This window comes from Phoxinus phoxinus (genome assembly GCF_949152265.1).
Source record: "Phoxinus phoxinus genome assembly, chromosome: 21".
Classification (NCBI taxonomy): domain Eukaryota; kingdom Metazoa; phylum Chordata; class Actinopteri; order Cypriniformes; family Leuciscidae; genus Phoxinus; species Phoxinus phoxinus.
The window spans coordinates 12,555,014-12,578,944 of NC_136896.1; the positions used below are offsets into that span (position 1 = coordinate 12,555,014).

Genomic DNA, 23,931 nt, shown 5'->3' on the forward strand with positions numbered 1-23,931 from the left:
CCCGTTTTCCGTGTAAATGAACGGCAAAAACGCAAAAAAAGTTTTCTGATGTGTAATTGAACACGGTGTTGTGTAAACGGCCCCTAAAAATTAACCAAACAAATATGTATTTGCAAACAAGATTAGTGTTTACATCATTACTTCCTAGTCTAAAAGGTCCTATTGGCTCTTGGTGGAGCCTGGGCCACAATGTTGGGGTGGCAACACTCTAACCGTAGTTGAAGAAATCATGAAATGTTCTAGACGAGCAGTTTAGTGGCTCTTTTGTTTCTGTGTGTAGTCATGTGTGTGTTCCAGATCAGAGTTGTGTGTGGGTAGAGAGATGTCCTGGGCAGATGGCTACTGTCCCTGTGGGCGGTCTACTAGAGACCCAGTGGAACAGACTGATTCTGTACCATCTGGACCACACAGCACACAAGAGAGACCAAAAAGCAGCAATGTCACTGACATGGGCTTTGTGTATACTTACAAGTGTCTCCAGGTGTAGTACAAATATATTACAATAGAAAGATGTAGAAAGATTCATATTCAGACCCCACATATCTTTTCACAAGATTAAATGGACCACATTGCATAATATCATCGATATGTTCTCTGACCCAATAAAAACAAAGTGAATAGATATAAACGTCTTGCTCATTGCAATGTATTCATTACCAATATTTTTTTCTAGTCAAAATATCCTTAAATCAAAATACAGTTGTGTAGGAAGCTAAAGTGCATAATATATTAATACTTTTTTTAAAGATTACTTTGAATATATATATTTATTTATTTTTTACACCACCTGCAAATGTGTCAAAATGGTTGGGGTCGGAAATATTTTTTAATGTTTTTAAATTAAGTCTCTTATATGCTCACCAAGGCTGTGTTTACTTGTTCAAGAATACAGTAAAAACAGGAACATTGTGAAATATTATTACAGTTTAAATAACTTTTCTATTTGAATAAAATGTAATTTATTCCAGATGGAAAAGCTGACTTTTTGGAAGCCATTACTCTTTTAGTGTCACTTATTATTATATTTCTTATCAATGTTGAAACCAGTTGTGCTGCTAACATTTCTGCGGAAACTGTGATGTATTTTTAATGAAAAGAAAGTTAAAAAGATCAGCATATATTTGAAATGTAAATCTTTTGTAACATTACTGTCACTTTTGATCAATTTATTGAATTCTTAATAAAAATAAAAAAAAATGACTGACTCCAAACATTCGAAAAATTGTGTATATTTAGTCAGGTTTACACAATGGGCCCAATGGGCGAATACGCAATTTTGCTAAATAAATGTATGTTGTTTTTAGGATGTTTAGATATTGTTTTACCAATTTGCTTTTTACATTCCAGTCAATTCTTTGTGGATCAATTAAAGTCTTATCCTACATTATTTATTATTGAATATCCTCTATAACATCGAATGGATCATATTACGAACAAGATGTGAGATGCACATAAAGTGCTTTCGATGTTGCTAAAACTTTATTCCAGTGCATGTGTTCATTCAGTTCACATCACACTCCGGGTCCATAAATGCAGATGGTTATCTACTTTAGACACACCCATTACTTTATTCATTCATCTTCAGCTCAACATAATCTCTCTATTCCTCCTCCTCCTCCAAACAAACCAGATCGATACAGCTTCTTGCTCCCATTAGTCTCCATGCAGGTTAATGCTGTATTAAAATGGCTGCTTCTTTTTTAGGGTGTGAGAACTTTCTCTGTCACTGGCTATCATTCTTTTATCAGTATCCATTCATCATAGTTCATGAAGAATTAATCCTGATCCTCCTCATCATGGTCATCTCTGCAAATGATTTCTCCGTCATTTCTTCTGCCGTTTCTTTTTTTTTCTTTCTCATTCCCAGCACTATCTCGTCTCTGCCATCTCCTCCTACTTCCTTTCTCTCTCCCTGCAACCTCCTTTCTTTTCTACAGCCCTACATCCTTCATTTACTTTAAAACAGACACTCTCCTCCTTCTAAAGCTCCATCCTCTAATCCTGTTAGAAGGATGGGCTTTGATCTCCTGCGAGTGATCATGTTTCTGGTGCGAAGGGAGAGAAAGTAGAAGTGAGAGAGAGTGCCACACAGATTAAAGAGGAATATGCATCGGTGTTGACGTTCCTTCACTACTTGCATCTGAAGTGACTGCACTATTGGGACGGAGAAGTTATGATCATTTAATGTAGGCTATAAATCAGAGGCTGAGCTTCTCAGGAAAGCACTGAGGAATACAATATAAAAATGTGATAGGAAAAACCTTAATTCACAATCATAAGCAATATACTTGTAAAATACCAGATGTCGCGTTAGCGATTAAAATCACACTGATGGGGGGGGAAGACGTTCTTTCTAATGTTGTTCGGAATGTGTCTATTAATATTACAATATAACGATGACATATAGTGATAATTTAATGATGTAAGACATTCAAGCAGACATTATAGAAGCATTAGCACTCCTTCAGTGAATATAGGTTGTTGCATAAAATACACAGACTAATATGAATCCATCATGTGTCCAGCTGAAATTGATTTAATTCTTGCCTTACACTGCTCACTGTTCTGTGCAACCTACAAATGAAGTCTTGCGGTAAATGTCTTTGTATGGAATAAGGTAAGCCTTAAGATGCAGCAGCTTATGTGTTCGCTTGTGTTCATTAGAGAGAGATGCTGGAAGTCAGATAGCCATGGAGGTTGTGGCATACAATAAACACACAGAATATTATTGTAGTTAGATATTTTTATTTAGGCACCGATAATCAATAATGCAGGGACGACGCTCTCTCTTGCCATTCAGGGCTTGGTTTAAGCCAAAAACAGACAAGTTTAACTATCACAGTGGCAGAGAAATCTTCAGAACTGGAAAAGCTACCAGACACTTGTCATTAATGGCTTTGAACCACAAAGAAAGTGTTGATTAAGGCGTAAAGCCTGAGAAGTGTTTTGCCCATCATAAAACAATCAATCACTTTAAATGTAATAAGACCACATTTTTAAACAAAACATTTCTTTTCATTCTCTTAAGAGTAAGTACCACAATGAAAACATTTCAGGGGTAATTTCAACAAGACAAGCAGCAGTTGTCTGTTTGATGACCGATAAAATTGCTGACTTTAGGTTATCTAAAATATGAATTCAACTGGAGCTTTGGGATTTACGGCTTGTTTTGTTGCCAAGAGAAAGTATTGTTAGTGAACTTTATCAGTTCGCTTTACATAGCGGCCGTTCAAGTAGATAACCGTTTACAGAACGTACATCAGTCTAAGGTTTGAACACACTTACTCATTCTTTATCATTTCTAAAGTCCATATTTTTATAATAGTCAACTATGAAATAACATAATTTTGTTAAGGCTGGAATACACTACAGAACTAGGCATCATATACTTGCTGACTGTACACTTGTAAATGGTTACAGATCAAAATTGGGCATCATATACTATACACACTACCAGACTTTCAAGTTGTTACGAACACAACAAACTGTTTTAAAATCAACCCAAATATCATATATATTTTATATCCTCCGACTAGATGGAATCTGAGTCTTTGCGCATTATACAATATGTGGTTTTCTGTCATATTTGTCACCTCTGACTACCCAAAATCTCCATCTTGCCTATAACATTCAGCAACTTCAGTCGACTCCTCCAGACTGCAAATCAGGGTAAATATCGTGCGGTGTATTTTAGCTTTTAAGTAGCCAACCTTTGTCTAGATTCCAGCTCTGCGCACTCATTCTCTCCACAAACTTCATGAAGTATCCACCTGGGATGCTTTTTAAACAGTTCTGAAGGAGATGCCATGTCTGCTGGACACTTGTTAGCTGCTTATTCTTTACTAATAGGCCCCATCATCCATTTCTTTGCAGTTTAGTTTTGTTAAAAAAATATATATATTTTTTTTTTACATATGGTTTATAAACATTTTAAAACATTTTAAAACATTGAGAACTCTTGTCAAGTGTGCTCAAACATTTGACTGGTAGTGTAGCCTAGTTGAAGCGGCAGGTTTTTTGAAGACATTTAAAGGGATAGTTCACCCCAAAATGAAATTTCTGTCATTAATTACTCATCCTCATGTCATTCCAAACCCGTAAGACCTTCGTTCATCTTCGGAACAACATTTTTGATGAAATCCGAGAGGTTTCTGACCCCCAGATAGACTGCAACGGTTTCACCAATTTCAAGGCCCAGAAAGATAGTAAAGACATCGTTAAAATAGTCCATGTGACTACAGTGGCACAACCTCAATGTTATGAAGCGACGAGAATACTTTTTGGCCATACATTTATTTATTTATTTCCTTTATTCAAGGATTTCTTCTCTGCCCTGTCAGTCTCTGATGATTTTCACGTAAACCGCACAGTGCTTCCAGAACGCTCAGTATTGGCCGGCTCATACATGAACAGCGTCGGAGACTGACACAGAAGAGAAGAAATAGTTAAATAAAGTTGTTATTTTACCGCACAAAAAGTATTCTCGTCGCTCAACAACATTAAGGTTGTACCACATGGACTATTTTAACGATGTCTTTACGATCTTTCTGGGCCTTAAAAGTGACGATAACGTTGTAGTCTATCTGGGGGTCAGAAAGCTTTCGGATTTCATAAAAAATATCTTCATTTGTGTTTCGAAGATGACCGAAGGGTTTGGAACGACATAAGGGTGACACAATTTTCATTTTTGGGTGAACTAACCCTTTAAGACATTTTAACAAATAAATATATTTAATTATTGATTTTTTTTTAGGAGAAAACGGGAGGGTAAATCTTTGTGTAAATATATATTTTCAATATACAGCTTGTATATAGTATTTTTTTATATATATATTTGTAATCTATCTATACAAGTATACATATATAACAATTGAGAGGGTTTTTTAACATTCCTTTACCCTGAAATATTTTTTATGAACGGAAACACAAATATGTTGGAATAGACTGATAATATAAATTAAGCACCACACATTTCACCATGGAAAATTCATTTAAATATATAACATTTCCATCCAAAAATACAACACAGAATATTTATGACACACACCCACATTCATACTAAAACTAACAGTTGAAGATTGGCCAAATTGAGTTTTATATTCTCAGGGATATTTTAAATATTTATTAGTGGACCTGTTTGTCATAGACTGAAAAGTGACTGTCAGCAGAGGTTTTCCGGCAGTATTTATTTTAGTGGTGGAATGAGGACTGAAACTGTGTGATTATGGTTGTGTGTTTGTGGAATGTCACTGATAATTCGTATTACTTTGAATGTTCTTTGACATGTTATTTCAAGCATGCTAATCATGACCCATTTGTATTCAGTCTACTGCAAATTTTCAATTTGTCTGAGTGCCAATGTGTTTTTGATGAGCCTTTGTTAGTCTGTTTCACCTGATTCTTTAGCTGAAGCCGTTATTAGCACACTATGTCTCCACAAACCTAAAAAATTATGATTATCATCCTTGGGTCTTTCATTTGCTGGCAGTTGCATTACATCTACAGCTAGGCCATGGTTATGTTTTTGATAGAATTTAAAGGTTTGTGATTTGAATGTTATGGATTATTTTATAATGCTTTTATGCATAAAACATTAAAAGGTTAAAGAAAAAAAAAAGAAAAAGAAAAAAAATAAACGTTACAAAATTCAAGCATTACAAAACAACATTTGTGATATTAAAAACAGTGCAAAACAAAACATCAACAACAACATAAAAGTCTATTAGTGGATTTTTTTTCTGTATAAACCACACAATCGACACGTGAAGCAAATAATAAATTACCCATTTGCAGTTAATTTGGCCCATCAGTAGGCTTGTTCTCCCCTTTGAAGTCCAGGACATCCCAAAGAAGGGTGGGATTTTCACAGTTGTGCTGTGCCCTCCAATGCTCAATAACTTCTGGTCTCTTATTAAACACCTTACTGCAAAGAATGCAGTTAAAGTGAGATCCCACCCTCAGGGATATACCTTTATTGAGGCCGCTTAATACGTGGCCCTCCTTACCTACCATTTCCTCTTCTTCGTCCTCCTCCTCCTCCTCCTCTCCTCGACTCTCTCTAGCTCCTTGATGGTGAGAATGGAGGTGGCATTTGAACTTGGAAAAGGAGAAGAACTCCTCATTGCAGGTGCCGCAGTGCACTAGGTTACGTTTCTCATTGAGTTGCCTCCAGTAATGTGCTGCATGCTTGACCAGCTCATCCTCTGCTTCACGGCCCCCGCGCATGGCCCCATCCCTCGGTCGGACCTGGACCTCCTCTCCGTGCACGTACAACAAATGCAGCTTCATGTCTGCAAAGGTAGGTGTGATGGCCTGGCAGCGCCCACACTTAATTTGTAGCTCGACTGGGTCAACGCGTTGTTCTGAGGCCTGTTCATCAGCATCTGAAGACCTGCAAGACAAGGAACATCTATGTCAAGAACAAGAAGGCTTTAGCAAGAGTCAACGCTCAAGAGTCAATGTTTGTTACTTACTCTTCTACGGACATGTTTTCTTCATGTTGACTGATGGATGGCTCAACGGTGAGTATTACCCGGTGTACCTCTCTCAAATGGCTGAAGTAGACACCCACATAGCCAAATGACTTATCGCAGAATTCACAGCAAAGGCTCTTCCGGGGCCTGCTTTCCGCATGGTGCAGTTTCATATGAGTGCTAAGACTGCCCGAGTGAGCATAGGCCTTCCTGCATACCGGGCAGACATAGGGCCGCAAGTTACTGTGGCTGTTCATGTGGCTCTGCAAGTGATGCTTGAACTGGAAACACCTGCTGCAGGTGGGACATCGGTACAGTGGACGACTTGTGTAAATCACACCTCCATCACCTTTACAATCTGCCATAGGCTGCAGATCAGTAGCTTGTGAAGACTGGGGAGCACTCAATGTTTTTCCTGATATCTGCTGTCCTAATAATAACTCCTGATCAGGGTTCTCTGGTGTTGACAAAGAAGGAAGCGGTACAAGTTGTGGAATAGCGGTTTCCATTACCAGTACCGGCTTGGGACGAATACTACGATACTTTTTGGATATGTCCAGCAACTTCTCTTGAGAGGCAGAATTTGGAACACCAACCGGAGGTTTCTCAGGTACCCTCCTACTGAAAAATGACAAGGATCTCTTCTTTCGGGCCTCAAAGGCCAGAATATCCTCCATGGTTTTTCTCTTTCTCCCACGTTTCTTGCCTGGAGTTTTCTTGAATTGGGTGTTGTTGTGGTCTTGGCTCAGTCTTTCACTTTTAACTTGGCTGTCTACGGACTTGATGTTGTTGTCTGGAGGGCTTTTCAGGCTGCTTTTGGCTCCACTCACAGGCTGCTTGTCTGAGAATGGGGTGCTGGCAAGGCTGGTTGGTACCAGGAGGGAGTTCTTCACCTTGGCATAGGGCAGGATGGGCAGTTTTCCCTTGGGTGGAGATGGAATGATCTGAACAGCTTTGCTAAAGATAGTGGGAGAGAGAACTGTGATGGCACTGCCAGCCGAGGCCGAACCCTCTATTTGGGTTTTAACTGGTGAGATTTTCTTGACAGGGGCAACAAGGGAGGTTCCAGAATGGTAGTGCTGGTTTTTGAGTGGACGGGTATCGCTCTTTTGTTCCATTTTTCGATCCGTCTGTGCACCTGGGAACAATGGTGCAATGTTGATTTCAGACGAAGTAGGAGTGTCTATTATAAGCTGCTCAGACACTGGGTCTGAACTCTGTTCTGATTTCACAGCAGATGATTGAGCTTGTGTGGTTGCAGAAACCTTGGCTGGACTCAGCAACTTGCTACTGCCTTTTTCTGAAGCGCTCTTGCTTCTCACCGGTTGGTATCTAGGAATAGGCAGCTTAAGGTTCTTCTGGATTGGCTGTTGCTGTTGTGTCTGAGGTAAGGCCACCAATGAGAAGGTTCCCTCTTGTCCAGCCACCTGCATGAGTGCATAGTTCTGGGCAGGGACCAGGATGGATTTAGGGCTGACAGCCGTGGATGCTTCTGGAAGGGCTGAGGGAGGTTGGCAGGACAGAACTGCAGATGATGGGACCACTGCTGGGGCTTTGGGTGCAATGCTGCGAAACTGGAGACCCTTAATTTGGGAGTGGGGCCGTGCATCACCTGTCAAAACAAGATAAGATAACAACTTTAACTTTGTCATTTAAGAAATCAGATGTACAGAACTAAAGCGAATAAAAAAAGGGTCTAACCCTGTTCTCCTTTTACATTGTTTCTTACACACATACACCAATTCACCCTGGGGCAAAGAGTTTGATTAAAGCTCAATGTATTGCTCTTGTTCATGCTGCAGCTCTCTTATAACTTCTCATGCTTCTAATTCACGCTCACACACACACGAATTACCCTACTTTAAAGCATAAAAATGGCCCAGCAGAAGCAGCTTTATTACATGAACAGGAATAACCGTTAAACCATATTCAAAACACATCATGACTGTGAACCTTGCGGACTTCTGTCTAATATAACGGCTGCCGTGAAAAATAACTAATGGGAATTATATAAAAAGCTCAGCAGTGACAAAAAAAAAGTACATTTACATTTATCCAAAGTGGCTTACAGTGCATTTAAAATTTGCATTTATCAGTTTAAATGCATCAGATCATCAGATTTCTAATGATGATGGAAAAAATGTAAAAGATGTTTCCACGGTTTTTCAGACGTCTGTATGTGCAAAGCAGGGTCATTCCTAATCCCATTTAGGCAACTATAGAATTAATTAGGTTAAAAAAAGAAACATCATACAGAGCTGGCTTTCACCAGGCCTAAAAGGGGAAGATGAGAACAGCAGAAGGAGTGGAGAATACTCTATTTTAGGTGAAAGAAATAGGGACTTATTTTTAGCCACAGTAATGTTCATGAAGAAAAAGAAGAGCATCACGGACCAATTAGCAGAATGAAAGGTGAAGAGTTCAAAGGTGAGATCTGGTGTTTATGTTAGTAGAAAGGTTACGCTCCGGCCACCACATATATCTGTGTGTAGGTCTGTTTTTTTGTTGTAAAAACCAGAATGTGTTTGTGAGAATGAATTCAGTGTGCATACGTGTGTGTTTACACCTCACCCATGCGTAAAGGAATGCAGGCCAGATGTTGGTCAATAGGTCATGGGGACTTACCTGATGGGCTAACGTTACAAAATTGCCTAATTTTGTAGTATAATTCTTTATGACTTCTAGGGATAGACAGGTACAGGAGTACACGGATATTACTTTTCAAGGGAACCTTTCTTCCCCTAACTTAAGACATTTCACATTGATCTAAATTCAGTAGTAGTTATGCACACACATAAAAAAAATTGGGCTAATTTTAGTTTAACCAATTTTGTGATCAGTTACAGTGTAATTAATGTTGGTTCTTTGTGGTCAGATTCATCCGAGAACAATTAGAAAACAAGTGTCAGGATTAAAGGACGTTCACACAGAAAGCATTATTTCTTTTAATGGATACAGTGAGCTGAATGGAACAAAAAATGTCAGTATGATGTACATTAAACAATTAAAAAGTACTCTGCTAATTAATCTATATCCTATGAAAGCAGACAACATTTCCAAGACTACAACTGCAACAGTATTATCATTTGACCCTAAACGATGTGCTTCATAAGACTGCATATTATTATCTCTATACTCACTCTGTGTGTGTGATTTCAGAGGGCTGGAACGGTGCTCTTGGGTTTTCATGTCTGCCACACTGTCACTGAAGATCCTGAACAAAAAAACAAATACAGAGAACAGAACTGAACCTCTGCTGTGTAATTAACACAATAGATTCTTTAAATTACAGTGTTTAGATGTGTCCGCCTGCGTCGTCCCCCCCCCCCCCCCTCGCTTTCCTGACTATCTCGATCAAAACCAGAGGACATTCCAGATGTCACGCAGGCTCAGATTAGAGTCGAGGCAAAGGCAGAAAAACAACAGGAGGGGAAGGATAAGGGAGGGAAAGATGGCTAACCAAGGAGGAGGGGACCCTGGAATGAGCCAGGTGAGATGGGAACCAACCCTAATGTGTGTGTGGTAGTGGGACAAGGATTGGGGGGGGGGATGTCATTTGGCCTGTACATGAAGGTCCTCATCTGTGGCAGTGAGATAGCAGCCTTGGTGTGCGTGTGTGAGTGTTGAGGGGGACTATATTTTAGGGAGGGGGGTTGTCCAGTACCCTGTAGGTCTGAAAGGAGATGAAAGGAAGGGATCTGCAGGAGATAAGAGAGGTGGACACACACGGTCGTTCTGGCTAGAACATCCATATCCAGCGGCCATGAGCTCTGACTGCCACAGATACGCACACTTACATGCACAGCACATCTGTCATATCTCTACGCCTCTACAAACTTCCCGATCTCTAAACACAACACAGGTCTGTCGTACCATATTTTCGCTTGTTTAATCAAGCCTGTGTTGGCTAATTCCCCTGTTGTTCTGGGCAAGCTGTGAAGTCGTTAACACGTGTGAAAATAAACAAAACAGGGAAAAGATGAAGAGACAATAAACTGCACATGCTAAACATTCTAAGCCAAGTTTCTTCAGAGAATTTAACGATAATATCCCAGCTCAAAGAGAGGCTCCACTGATCTGTTTGATATGAAAACAAAAAGAGTGTTATTATTTCACAAATTTACCCAGAGAAAGCATTTTCTGATCATTTAGTTTTTTAAGCTTTCCTACTTTATTTTAATCCTGAACTACACTACCAGTCGAAGGTTTGGACAAACTTGCGCATTTTTTATTTATTACAATTTCCCATACATATTCCCTTCCGTATTGTGACGTACATTGGAGTGAAAAGGAGTTTAAGCAAACTAAATGATTGGTCCATAGGGAATGTCACCAGAGAAGTCATATCAGCAGGGTTCCTACACATTTTCCATTTCAAAATTCCATACTTTTCCAGACTCAAATTTCAAATCTTCTCTATAGATTTTCAGACCATATTCAAAGTGCCCCTATTATGCTTTTTCAAATATTCCCTTTCATGCAATGTGTAATGCAGCTCTCTGCAAAGGTATGAAAATGAAAGAGCACGCAATAAATTAAGTTATTGTATCTAAAAAGAAAGAATCGACTTTGAACCACTTAAAACGAGTCATCAGGAATTTTTAAATCCCACTTCCGTGACGGCTACACGTCACTGGGTAACCAACCCGGTCACACTAAATGTGTCCCTAGCAACTATTGTGTTTTTACCGTGCAATTTATACGCGAGAATTAGTTTTTACGTGCATAGGATACGCATAGGTAGGTTAAGTAGTGGTGTGGGCTTCCGATAAGCACTGTAAGTGGTAGACCAATCACAGCAGAGTAGGCTCGTGACAAGGAGGGATTTAAAGAGACTGAATCATCGAACCTGTGTGAGAATCATGAAAAATGTGGTGATGTGCAATGTATATTATGAGAAAATGAAAGCGTTTTTTGTAGGAGACCTCCAAAGCAAAATTAGGATTTTCACCCCGCAAAAATTATTTTAAGCCAGTTATTGATATATTCTGCTGTAGTGTCAGTAGACATAGGTTATATATAAAACTATAAATTGTAATGTGCAAGCGTGCAAAACAATTCACGTGCACATGTGAATAGTTTCTCGAGGGCACAAAAAAGTTTATCATATACACTACTGTGCAAAAGTCTTAGGCATGTCAGTATTTTCACCCCAAAAAGTGGATTTAAGCCAGTATCACCCGTGTCCCATCATGACAGTTTCACAGCATCCCTCCACCACCCCATCACCTCACTCTTGGCTGGTTTTCTATCCCAGTCAAAGGGGGGATAAATGACTATATCTGATTTCATGTATGTGTGAACTCGTGAATGCACAGCATTTTTTTATTATTATTATTTTAAATTCATTAGATTTTCTATAATAGAAAACTTAACAGGGGCAATAGTCTGGAAATGCAAATATTTTTCCATACTCTGCTTTCTTTTTTCCATACTTTTCCAGACCTGGAAATTACTCAAATCAAATTCCATACTTTTCCATACTTTTCCAAACCCCGTAGGAACCCTGTATCAGTTATGAGATTTGATTAAAAAAAAATGATGAAAAAAAAGTGATATGCATGGGTGAGTTATTCAAAATGAGATCAATAAAGTTAATTTAGAAAATAGTTTAGAAATACTGAACAAATACTGTCCAAATGCATTATGAGGCTACTGTATCCGTGACATCATCCTTAAATGCATATGAAGAGGTTACATTATCTCATAGCATTGTTGTTCGGATGTGTACGAGTACAAGTGTGTAGTGCGTGCGTGTTTGAGTGAAAGGTCAGTTGTCCCTCTCAGAAGACGAGACATTTTCATAGAAAACACCAGTTTGCTAATCTGTTTTATAATTCCGTGTTTGAAAGCGACTGCTTCTCCACAGCAGACTTGTGGACACACAGTTTTTGCAAGAACGTGACACACACACAAACACACCTGCAGTATCTTATCTTGTGACAGGCACAGCAACAAAATATTAACCAGAGGAAATGAAAACACAAACATGCCAGTACACCGTAACACGCTACGTACATGCGCCTGCAAAAAGACTGCGCTCTGCAGGAACAATACAACAGATGTTAAAACACGTCAGTCAACCAGAGCGCCCTAACAAAAGAACCACATGAAATAATATCAACTGTGCATAACACACGCATAAACACACTCTTGAGTAATTAGCTGTCACCTGAGCCAATCAATGGGGAAGGGAAAAAATCTATTCCAATTTCAAAACTACAGGCTTGCCTGTACACGCAGATGTGGACTGATCAATAAGGAAAGCATCCCAAGTCAGAAAGACGAGAGAATACAAAACCAAAATAGTCTCAATGACTGAACCATTTCGATGTAAATCACTGGATAAATAAAGGAGTCTCACCCATAAATGCGGCTGGAAACAAATACATTTTATAGAATATCCTGGCTGTGCTTTTTTAAATGGTGGAAGTCAAATGGGAAGTGAACAACACAAAAGTATTGGATAGTACGATTAATGCAATATGTTCCAATGTTTTTGAAACTAAAATTATATTTTTTTTCGTGAGGAATAGAATTAAATGTATTATTCAGTGAAAATCATAGCAACTTGCAAATCGCTTCTGTGTGCATCTAAATATAGTGTCAAAATGCGTCACACCAGGTTTGATATCACAGAAGACATGATTTTATATGAATATAATTTGTTATCCAAATCAAACTTAAGCAATATTTTTTCATAAATAATATTAGCAGTAAACATATCTGGATTCTGCAGGAAAGTATGGTTGCAGGAGCCAAAAGATAACCGTGTGTCAATTTCTCTTGGCAGTGATGTTTTTTTCTTGAAGACGCTGTGGTGAGGAGCCTCATTTCCGCAGAGCCGACCAGACAGGATGCTGTAAATCAAGGTATTGAACTTTGACCCACGGAATGCAGTCGCCAAGGGCAACTTAGTGTGTGTCACCTCCACGGTGAAGTGTTGGATAGGAAGTGACTGCGACAGCCAAAAAGATTCTCAGCACTTGGGTTGATGTTGCATGAACGTCCACAGTAGGAGGGAGCCAAGTGCTACAATTTTGAATTTAGATGGGTAATTTTAGCTCAATTTTAAAGTCGAGAATAAAGAAGCGAGAAGACAGATCGCACAGGATTTGTTTTCGATAATAGCATTCACCCAGATGAAATGATCAGGGGGTGTATGAGGAAGGCCACGAAACCGTAATGAAAGTGTGAAAGACTGTGGCCAGAGGCTAAGTCTATGTGAGTCACCTTAAAGAACCTTTAAACGACCTTTTGCTGTGTGGTGTGACATTTGTATTCCTTAAGTAGGTCACACAGTAGAAACGACTGCATAAACCCTCACACTCCCATAGCATCTTTTCCTCGTTTCATCATTATGCTCTCATTTCCAAATTTCTGCCTTTCAGTTTGGGGTTGCATAGTATAAATGGTACTAATGCTCGCTAATGCTATCTTAAAAGGGATACTTCACCCAAAAATAAAAATTCTGTCATCATTTACTCACCCTCAAGTTGTTCAACACCTGTATGAATTTCTTTCTTCTGCTGAACACAAAAGAAGATATTTTGAAGAATGTCGGTAACTAAACAGTTGATGCACCCTATTGACTTCTAAAGTATGGAAAAAAATACTATGGAAGTCAATAGGGTGCATCAACTGTTTGGTTACCGACATTCTTCAAAATATCTTCTTTTGTGTTCAACAGAAGAAAGAAATTCATACAGGTTTGGAACAACTTGAGGATGAGTAAATGATGACAACATTTTTATTTTTGACAGAAAAAAAAAAATGCCAGCCCTACTTTTATTATTTTATCAGTTGCCCACAAAGAACAGTAACTATAAAGATAACTATATAATAACTATATTAGCGTCCACACCAACTGGCGATAACAGTGTTTTATTCTAAGAGCACAGCAAATGTTCAAGCTCTTTAAAGTCGGCTAGATTCAGATTGGCTGTCAATCGATATTTTTATTGTTCATCAACTGAGGGAAAAAATACGACATCATTCCTCTGTCTTATCACTATAGCTGTGGTGTGGACTTTCCTATTCTCATAGAATAAGAACTTAAGTTTTTTTTATTATTATAGTTATCTTTCTTGGTGCGAATGGGCCTTAACTCACTAAGTACCTTTGGCTTAAATAAAAACAAACAAAAAACTTACAAAGGTACAAAGAACAAAAGAGAGAAAAACAAAGCAAGGAAGGCCAACTTTACAGGAACATAGACAGAAAGACAAAGACCTGCATCAAGTTTTCCTGAGTGATGGAGGGTGTGGTTAAAGATCTCTGTCTTCAACTCTGTGTATAATATCAGAACAGAGAGGCCAGGGAAAAGAGGCCTGTTATAATATGCACATTTTTAATGTTAGAGAATATGAAACTGAGCATCAAAGCTTATGCAGATACTCCTGCCTCAGTACTTGTTCAGGTCTGGAGACCCCAGGGAGTTAAGAGTGAACTCGGGTAGCTTTAAAGAAGTAATAAGACGAGCAACGGTTATCTAGATAGGGTAGAACCAAAAAGAAAGTCTGTTTGCACATAAACACGGTTGTGTTTGCATGCGATCAGTGGCCAACGTTGCTTTTATATCCACAGACACAAGTGTATTCTCACTCTCTGCTCTCAGGGTTAATGGGATAGATCCCACAAAAATGAAAATTCGGTCACCATTTACTCATGACGTTCCTTGTATGACTTTTCCTTCCCATTACTCTTTTCCAAATATAAGAAAATACCAAAAGCATCATATAAGTGCCTTTTACACAACCACGAAAAGTAGAATATAGTCCACAACCAATATGAGCTATGAGATATCACTTCTGCCGCTTGACAGCCCCTTGTCAACATTAACCTACATTGTATAAGCGCAGCATGAACAATCTGGGGAGTAAATGATGGCAATTATTATTTCGGGTGAAGTATCCCTTTAAGCTTCGGCATGCAGTTTTACCCTCGGTCCCTCTGAAATCTCGCAGGAATCATGCACATTGTGTTCAACAAAGGCACCAGTTGTAAATCTAGACTTCAGAGCGTGTGTCATGTGATGGAGGAGCTGTCTCTCATTTCCCTGCCATAGAGAGGGTCTCTCTGATATAGCAGCTGCTTCTCTGATGAGTTGGAGAATCTGGGAAACATTGTCTGGCGAGATCAAAGTGAAGCGGGGCTGTAATTACCACGGTAACCAACAGTAAAGCTGTTAAATTAAGCAGGCTCAACCTTCAGTCTGTTAATGAGAAATTTCTCTCCACTCATTAGAGAAGGCATTTATGAGTCGAGTCAAAACCGCACACTGGGGTCTGGAGAGTTATTTATTGATTGAAGGCATTTATCATACCTAAACATTCAGTAAATAAAAGTGTTACGCAGTTACAACGGAACTAATCAGGTCAGAGCTACTCTACATACAAGACTACACTAAAGCCAGATTCAATTAATCAAAACAAAAGAAAGAACATTCAAAATCCCTTCAGAGAAACTTCCCAAGGTCAAATGTGCCTGAGAAAATGGAAAAACTACAGGTTCACTAGTGAAGTCTTACTGAAGTTTTAAAACTTCCATTTACCGTTAGCAGTTCCCCCTTCTTCCCTGAGCCATTACCTTTGATAATGGCCTTTGATTTTATATTTAAAAGCATTTTAAATAGCACATTACAATAAAACACTTGGAAAAATAATAGGCTACCTCAAGTGGTAGGGCCTAATCTTTTTATGTTACCTCAGATGCGTTTTCTTCGTGTCAGTCATGGAGAGCGCAGAAATGACCGCTCAAAATACAAACATGGTGTGGGAGAATTTTGAATTAGAGATAAAACTGAAAAAAATTATATAAACTGTGCCATTTCAAACAGGCATAATTCCACTAGAGCCATGCATAACCATATTCAGGACATGCACGTAGGTGTGATAGCCGAAATAAATAACCGAGCTTTAGAAGCAGAATTAGATTGAGCTTTATTCGCGTGTGCGGCATTTATTATGTGATTTGACTGTTTGATTCATAGATTAAGTGCTCAAATGGATCATATATACACAAGTCTTTAGAGGGTTTCTTTTAGACAAGTCGGTAACAAAACTTCGGTTTAAACGACTTTCAAATTAGTGATGCGCACATCCGTATTTGACAGCTGTCACAATTACTGATGCGCAGCTTTAAAACATTTCCAAAAGACCTAAAGCTTTGAAAGAGCTCGAGTTTTAATCTGTTATTAAATATATCAAATTTCCATTTTTTGTTTTGAAAGTGGGACTGAAACAGCTGTCTATTTTATAACGAGGTCGATGGTAGCAAAGGGAGTTCTCGGATCTCCTGAGACGCTCCAAAGGGGATTTGTCAAGGCCTTGGTCGCTCATTGACTGTAAACACAGGAAATGTACAGCTGGATCCAGAACTTAATAGTGTATACTATGTACTATACACTACATCACTCCCTTAAAAAAAACATGACTATACCTTAATGCAAAACATTCCACTATGTTACCTCGAAAGTGAGTGACAAGCATCAATGATGCACAAAGAATGAGACTGTATGCCAAGTAATGACTACAACAGCTCCCCATTGAGACTTTATAATGACTGGTAATGAAGCACCATGACCTATCAATAACAGCTTAGCATTATTGCAGTGGGCTGTGGTAACAGCAGTCCTAGCAAATCTGACCTCAACTATATCAGCTTAAATAAAGATCAACTGTGTCACTGTGCCACCAGAGAATAAGAATACTCTAGGAAACAAGGTCAAGTGATTGTTTTATTCAATGGAATATAAAACCGATCTGGCAGCCGAAGAGCAACAACTGCAATGGCAATGACATTTTAACTGTGTGAGCCAGGGGTTTCCAATCCTCCTCCAACCTAAATGAAACACCTGAACCAGCTAATAAAGGTCTTACTAACTAGGCATACTAAAAACTTCCAGGCAGGTGTGTTGAGGCAAGTCGGAGCTAAACTCTGTAGGACAGTGGCCCACCAGGACCGAGTTTGGACACCCCTGGTGTGAGCTTTTCCCAGTCGTATGGTCAGTAAATCACACCCAAGCTTAAAAGGTGCGATCACAGTGAAATTTTTGGTGACATTTCGCCAGCAACCTGGGTGACCATCTTAAACGCATTACAAAATCTGTGTGGGGAAATCTTTCACCCTCATGCACATAGATTCCTATTGAAATTACTGTATTTCACATGTGACTGCACCTTAAAGTTGGCAAGAAACAGAAATTGCAATAATGTTTTCTTCTCTACTGTGACGTATACAGTAGGGAAGCACCTAAATAAATTCTGGGCAGAAAACGAAAATTCTAGAAGCTTTTAAAAAAAGTTTTTTTTTTCTTATTTCAAATGAGCTTATTTTTGTATAATTGTATTAATATTATACTTTTGAATTAAATTAAATAATTTGAATGATACTGAATTTAAACATTTATTTATACATAAATAAAATAACACTTAAGTGTTCACAGTATAAATTAAATATAGATTAATCTTTGTTAAATCTGTGTTTTGTGGTTTGATTAATATTAATGACTCAGCAGCAGGTATTTATAGGCTGCTGTCACTTTAAGACCGAATGCACAGATCCAATATAATGATACACATCTGATTTCTGTCTCAACTCTTTATGTTCACTTAAGACATAACCGACTGTGTTAACGAGAATACTTGCAGAGACTAGTATTTTGACATAATTTTGTGTGTGTGTCCGTTCAAGCACACAAAGCTGCAAAAGAGGAATCTAAAACACACCTCTCTGTGAGTGTGCCCTTTGAGTTGTGTGGCTGTGCGCACCGATAACAGCGCACGAGTACCGAATTTATAGTGAAAATTCGCAATTAATCCACAAAACGCATGCGAGTGGAATATTGAGTGGAGCGCTGCGCCACACCGCGCACTGATAATGGCCAGGGCAAGAGTACAATCTAAGCGCTGAACACTGAGGGTCGGGGCGGCATACATTCTCGGCTCATATTTTCATATTTTCTGCCCAAAAAATTAATTTGGGTGCATCCCTTTATATATAGCTTCTTGAACAAGAAAAAAAAAATGTAGCGTTAGACTGATTTTGTCCATCATGATTTGACTGGATAGTTGGATTGTTTGAGAAATGCTGCGATCTCATGTAAGGGACAGGTTGCAGGAAGTACTATCCCACCCTCACACTGGTGTACACGTCATCAGAGAAGAGATGTTGTTGTGAGGGGGAGAGGGTAATGTTTTTCATTAAAACATATAATGTGCATGGATAAATTATTTTGATTTCATGGGGACTTTCATGGAGTGTACTAAAAGCACAATAGACTTCTGTATGATGTTCAGAAAAATACCCAAAGAATCTTCAGCGTGTCTGTCCCAAGACGGGCCACAATCCTCCTCTTCTCCTTCCACAGCCCTCTGCTCACCTGAAACAACCACAAAACAAACACAGTTAAAGCCCATTTACACTTCGGATCGATCGGATAGCTGTCCAATTGGGTATGCACAATCCATTTACACTCGGCTATATAAATGTGTCTCCACAAGTCAGATATAAATCTCATCTACTACTCCCATGCTATATGCAAACATAGTTCACTTCTGTGATAAGCCAGCCGGTGAAATTTCCCACATCATATGGAATTAGTATTTGAGATTTGCGGCCACTCTTTCTATGCATCTCATCCATGACTGTGTGACTTCCGTATGCTGTAACAGACTTGTTAGGAGTAAACTTGTGACACGTGTGACCTAAACAACCAGAGGCATTTACATTTGGTCTTTTCATGATCCTGTAATTATCCAATTATGAAAAAGGATTAAATGAATACCCCCGAAAAGGACCTTTTAACCACATAATGTGTCCAGCACACAGAAAAGATAGTTTGAGACTAAATAAATAAGAACTTTCAAGTAAATTATTCACTTGACATTCTTGATCCACACGGACTACCCTTGTTAGACAGTCCCTCGTGAAACAGGGATGTGGAAAGAGAAAAGTTTATTCACCTGTACGCTAATTCAGCACAACTATGTCTTCAGCCTCTGTGAGCATCTAAGACGGCACAGATAATCAGTTCCAACACCTTTCTTCTGATTTCGAAGCAGGGCATACTAATGTACGCAAGTACACAAACATGCTCTCGCACACCATGGTCTGAAAAGTCCACAAACACACGGAACAAGCCTTCACTGTAAACACGCTGCCTCTTTAAATCTTCAGCTGTAAATTATGAATGTTCTGAGTGTAACAGTGTGATAGACAAGAGCCCTGGAGTCCCATCAGGGTAAAACACAATGCTTACATCCCTCACCTTGGACGTGTGTGTGTGTGTGTGTGTGTGTGTGTGTGTGTGTGTGTGTGTGTGTGTGTGTGTGTGTGTGTGTAGGGGTCAAATGGAGTCACCACCACACAAGGACACAAGCAGATGCTGAAGCACTCAGTCAATAACGTTTAGCCCCCCAGACACTGTTGACCTCACCGGGAGGTCCGTATGAAATCGCTCTTTACCGTCTGTATGACTATAATCTGCTGTACAGTCAAGGGAGAAATGATCTCTTTATACGATGTATTACTGAGGTTTGCTTATTGATTATTCATAATGCTTCACAAAGTGGCTCTCTATGTCTCTGAATAATGCATAAGAGACTCAAATACATGGGTATTAAAATAAAACGAATCAACTTTAGGGCTTTTATTTGTGAACTTTTAGAAAGTGGGACATCCTGTGTTTTTGTAATGATTAGTATAATGAGCAATGTGTGTGTACGATGTTGGTGTGACAGTGCGAATTCATTAATCATATTAAATTGGCTTGCATTGATCGTTCATCTAAGTGATAATAAGAGCATTTAAAAAGAGCTTAAACTGAAGTTCATGTGCCAAATGAGATGAGGCCAAATATCTACCGTGCAGTGCTGGCAGCTGCCGTAAATAACAAAACAACAAGAACTCTGCAAATGGATTTCACATACAGTGCATGAACTGTGCTTCTATAACAAGAATTTATGGTGAAAACATACCAGATTTTTATTTTCTGAAGAAAATGTCAGCAGTGCTTGTCATGTATGGTGTAATGTAAGTCTATGAGATTTTCTCGCCTGTTTTATGGTTCACCAGGCGAAGTCCGCTCAACTCTTGCCAGAATAAGTCTGCTGCGTTTGCAAGTGTGGTTGTCTTCAGCAAAGTCTATGATTGCTTTCCATACAAGGAAAATAAAGTCATCATATACGCTACCGTTCAAAGGTTTGTGGTTGGTAATATTTTTTAATGATTTACAAAGACGTTTTTTTATGCTCACCAAGGCTACGTTTATTCAGAAATACAGAAAAACAAATTGTGAAATATTACAATTAAAATGTTTCTATTTTAATTTGAAGACTGTAGACACTGACTGCTGCTAATTCAGTGTCACATGATCTTTCAGATACCACTAATGCTTATTTGGTGCTCAAGAAGCATTCTTATCATCATCACAGTTGAAAACAGCTGTGCTGCTTAATATTTGTGTGGAAACTAGGGATGCATCGCTAGAAATTTTTTTCTGATTCCAATACAGATACAACTTTTGTCATTCAAATAGATTACTGTTTTGATTATGTTTTAAATTAGAAAAGTTAAATGTGTCCTTACTGAATACAAGTATTTAAAAAAAAATTGATTCTGCCCCTAACTTTTGAACTGCAGTGTTTATATATTCATAATTGCAGTAAGAAAAAAATATTTCTGGATGCCTGAAGTATACATATGGTGTCAATTTAAGACTTAGCCTATATAAGTCACAATTAAAGTGTGCAAACTGCATTTAAAAAAAACTTATTAAATGTAACATGATTTAAGCACTAAATAGAAACTCCAGCATTGTGAGCAACATTTGACAAATGACAACTTTGTCTTTACCTCAAAGCAACTAGTGGTCACTTGTTTTGTTTTTTTACTCTTATGGATGATGTAGTTTAGCGTTTCACCACAGTATGACACTCTCACCATTCATCTCCACTGTCAATATCACAATCATATCTGCCATACAGCTCCCATAGAAAAGTAATAGCACATCCCTCTATTCATGTTTGGAGCACAAATGGTCTATAACTTTAGGGTTTTGCCTTAAAGAAAAAAAAAAACCCTCTGTCATCATTTACACCCCCCCATGTTGTCGGGTCCTGTTGGTCAGTAAATAATCAATTTTCATTTTTGGGCCTACAATTCCTTCAACCACTATATCCACTCTCACACATACAGTAAATGACCAATCATTCACACGTACCCAATGGCACAAGGCCAAGCCACCTCCAAATGTAAACAATTACTCTTTGATTAAAGCTTTCCTCTTCAAACATTGCGTAGTGTTTACCCCAATAGAGCTGCCGATAAAATATCAGCAGGCGGCCAAGTCTGTGCATGTATTTGTGTTTGTCCACCGAAATGGTTTTCAGTGAACACGCTTATCTCAGGCACACACACACTTTATAAGCGGTCCTGTGATGTGACCTGGAGTCTGTAATTGCATAGGCTGAACAGTGTGCTGTGTGTGAATCCATACTGCATCATTGCTCAGTGTGGCTTCATGATACAGACACAGGCTTTTTTTTTGTCCAACTCCAACCCTTAAAGTGTGACTAACAACACTCTCCTGTCCAATTCCGATTCCTCAGTTCCTCAGCTTGACTTTAGTAACGTGTCTTTTTAAATCCTTCATGTAAATCTGGCATTTGTTGCACTGAAAGCTTGATCTTGGTAAAGTTTTAACAGCAGACAAAAATCATTCTGATGTTGAAAGCAAAATATTATAATTAACATTTAACATGACATAAAAAAAACATTTATAGTCTTTTAACACCACAGTAAAATGCTGCAGCCTTTTCATGGTCTATCACTGTAATGGCTGTCAGCACATCACTGAATAAAACAGCAGCAGGTGTTTTTGTTGTCGTTTAAAAACACTAGTTTAGCAACAGACACAAACAGATTTAACAGGGTATGGTTAGAAGTGCACACAGCTGTACCCAGGCCGAAATTAGACCCGACTGACTGCATGTCAAAAAGAGAAGCAAAATTATAGCCTTCAACCCTGGACTCTGGTATTAAACTTAAATTGGAGAGCTTCAATGATGTCAGTATTACCAGCATGTGACCAAAACGGAAGAGGCCCTGACTACACTAATGAAAAGACTTTTAAAAAAAGCAAATGTATTATCATGGGATTCAAATATGGATATTTTTAGGATTAAATTAAGCTTATCATTTGGTCCTAGTCTTCCACGGCTGTGGCCATTTCCAAAGGTGAAGTGTGTATTTTTTTTAAATGTTTGAAGTACTTCAAAAATATGCAAAGGTTGACATAGGTTTAAATAAAACAAAGTTCACCAATGAATAGTTTAAAATAAGACAAAAAATATGCATTACGAATGCTTTAATTTTATGTTGACGTCACAAATAAAGTTAAGAATATAGGAAAGAAAGTCAGGATTGCCACTAGGCTGTATGTGTATAGACACAATGTTTTGATGTTATTTCAAACCAACCATTTTATATTTAGCATTTCTAGTAAAACTCTGCCTGAACTTGTTGAGCTAAATTTGCTCCTGCGTTTTTAAGCAAGAGTGTGTCACTTCTGAAAATGAATCTGAAGATCATTTGTCAGAGTAGCGGAATCCGTTTCACCCCGACATATTAATACTGACTATAGTGTGGCAATAATATTAAAATATAATATTTATTCAATATATTAAAACTTAAATTGAATGAAAAAGTTGATTTTTTTAAAGAATAGAAATCCAAAGGGACCACAAGTGGTTAGAGCATAAAAAGTAGACAAAACGTCACAATGAATACTGATTTAGGTACAGGTTCTTGATGCCAACATCCAGCTGTTAAGAGTCCCAGGACTCAGCAAGACCATTATCGGTTCAAGAGTCAACTCTACCCATTAAGCTCATTCACCTCAATACAGATACTGTATCTGCCCTTGTTTCTCACACAATGGGTCTACTAGTAAGTCTTTGTAGAGTCACTGGAGATTCATGTCTTTACAAAAAGGCCTTTGCTCTGTCCATTTGCACTGTGAGCGCTAACAGCCGACAGCTTTCATTTCCTCACTTTTGTGTGAGTGTGTGCATGTGTTTGAAAGAGAAGATCTGCAGAGCTGTATGTGAATAATAGATTCAGGCCCGCGGGTTCCCTTCAGCGAGCTCTGCCTGTTTAAGTGAGAGTAGCCTACGGAGACATCTATTACCCTCCTGTCTGTCTCTCTCCCTCTCACTTGTTCTCAAGCACCACATTAAAAGGCAAAAAATTATTTCCCTTTTCAGAGCGAGACAAGGTCTAACAGAGTACAAAATCAAACATCACATCCCTCAGGGAGTTTTCGAAGCTATCTTGATTATATATTTTTTTCACTTACAGGAACATTTACTTTTTCACTGGAGCCAGGAAGTGGCAGACTGGACATAAGAACAAAGGCCCTCTACTGATTGGCAGATTAAAGACAAGACTGATCGGC

General features: G+C 38.6%; 1 protein-coding gene across 1 annotated transcript in view; it reads right to left on the reverse strand.

The window, feature by feature from the left end:
- Nucleotides 1-4,705: 4,705 nt before the first annotated feature.
- znf438 (zinc finger protein 438) overlaps nucleotides 4,706-23,931 on the reverse strand; it is a 46,332-nt gene continuing 27,106 nt past the window's right edge. The window contains exons 3-6 of the mRNA XM_079595299.1: nucleotides 18,781-18,855; nucleotides 9,614-9,687; nucleotides 6,474-8,085; nucleotides 4,706-6,391 (exon numbers count right to left, since the gene is read on the reverse strand). Of these exons, the coding sequence (XP_079451425.1) occupies nucleotides 5,794-6,391; nucleotides 6,474-8,085; nucleotides 9,614-9,662 (2,259 nt within the window). The 5' untranslated portion in view covers nucleotides 9,663-9,687; nucleotides 18,781-18,855 and the 3' untranslated portion in view covers nucleotides 4,706-5,793. The remainder of the gene's footprint in view (nucleotides 6,392-6,473; nucleotides 8,086-9,613; nucleotides 9,688-18,780; nucleotides 18,856-23,931) is intronic.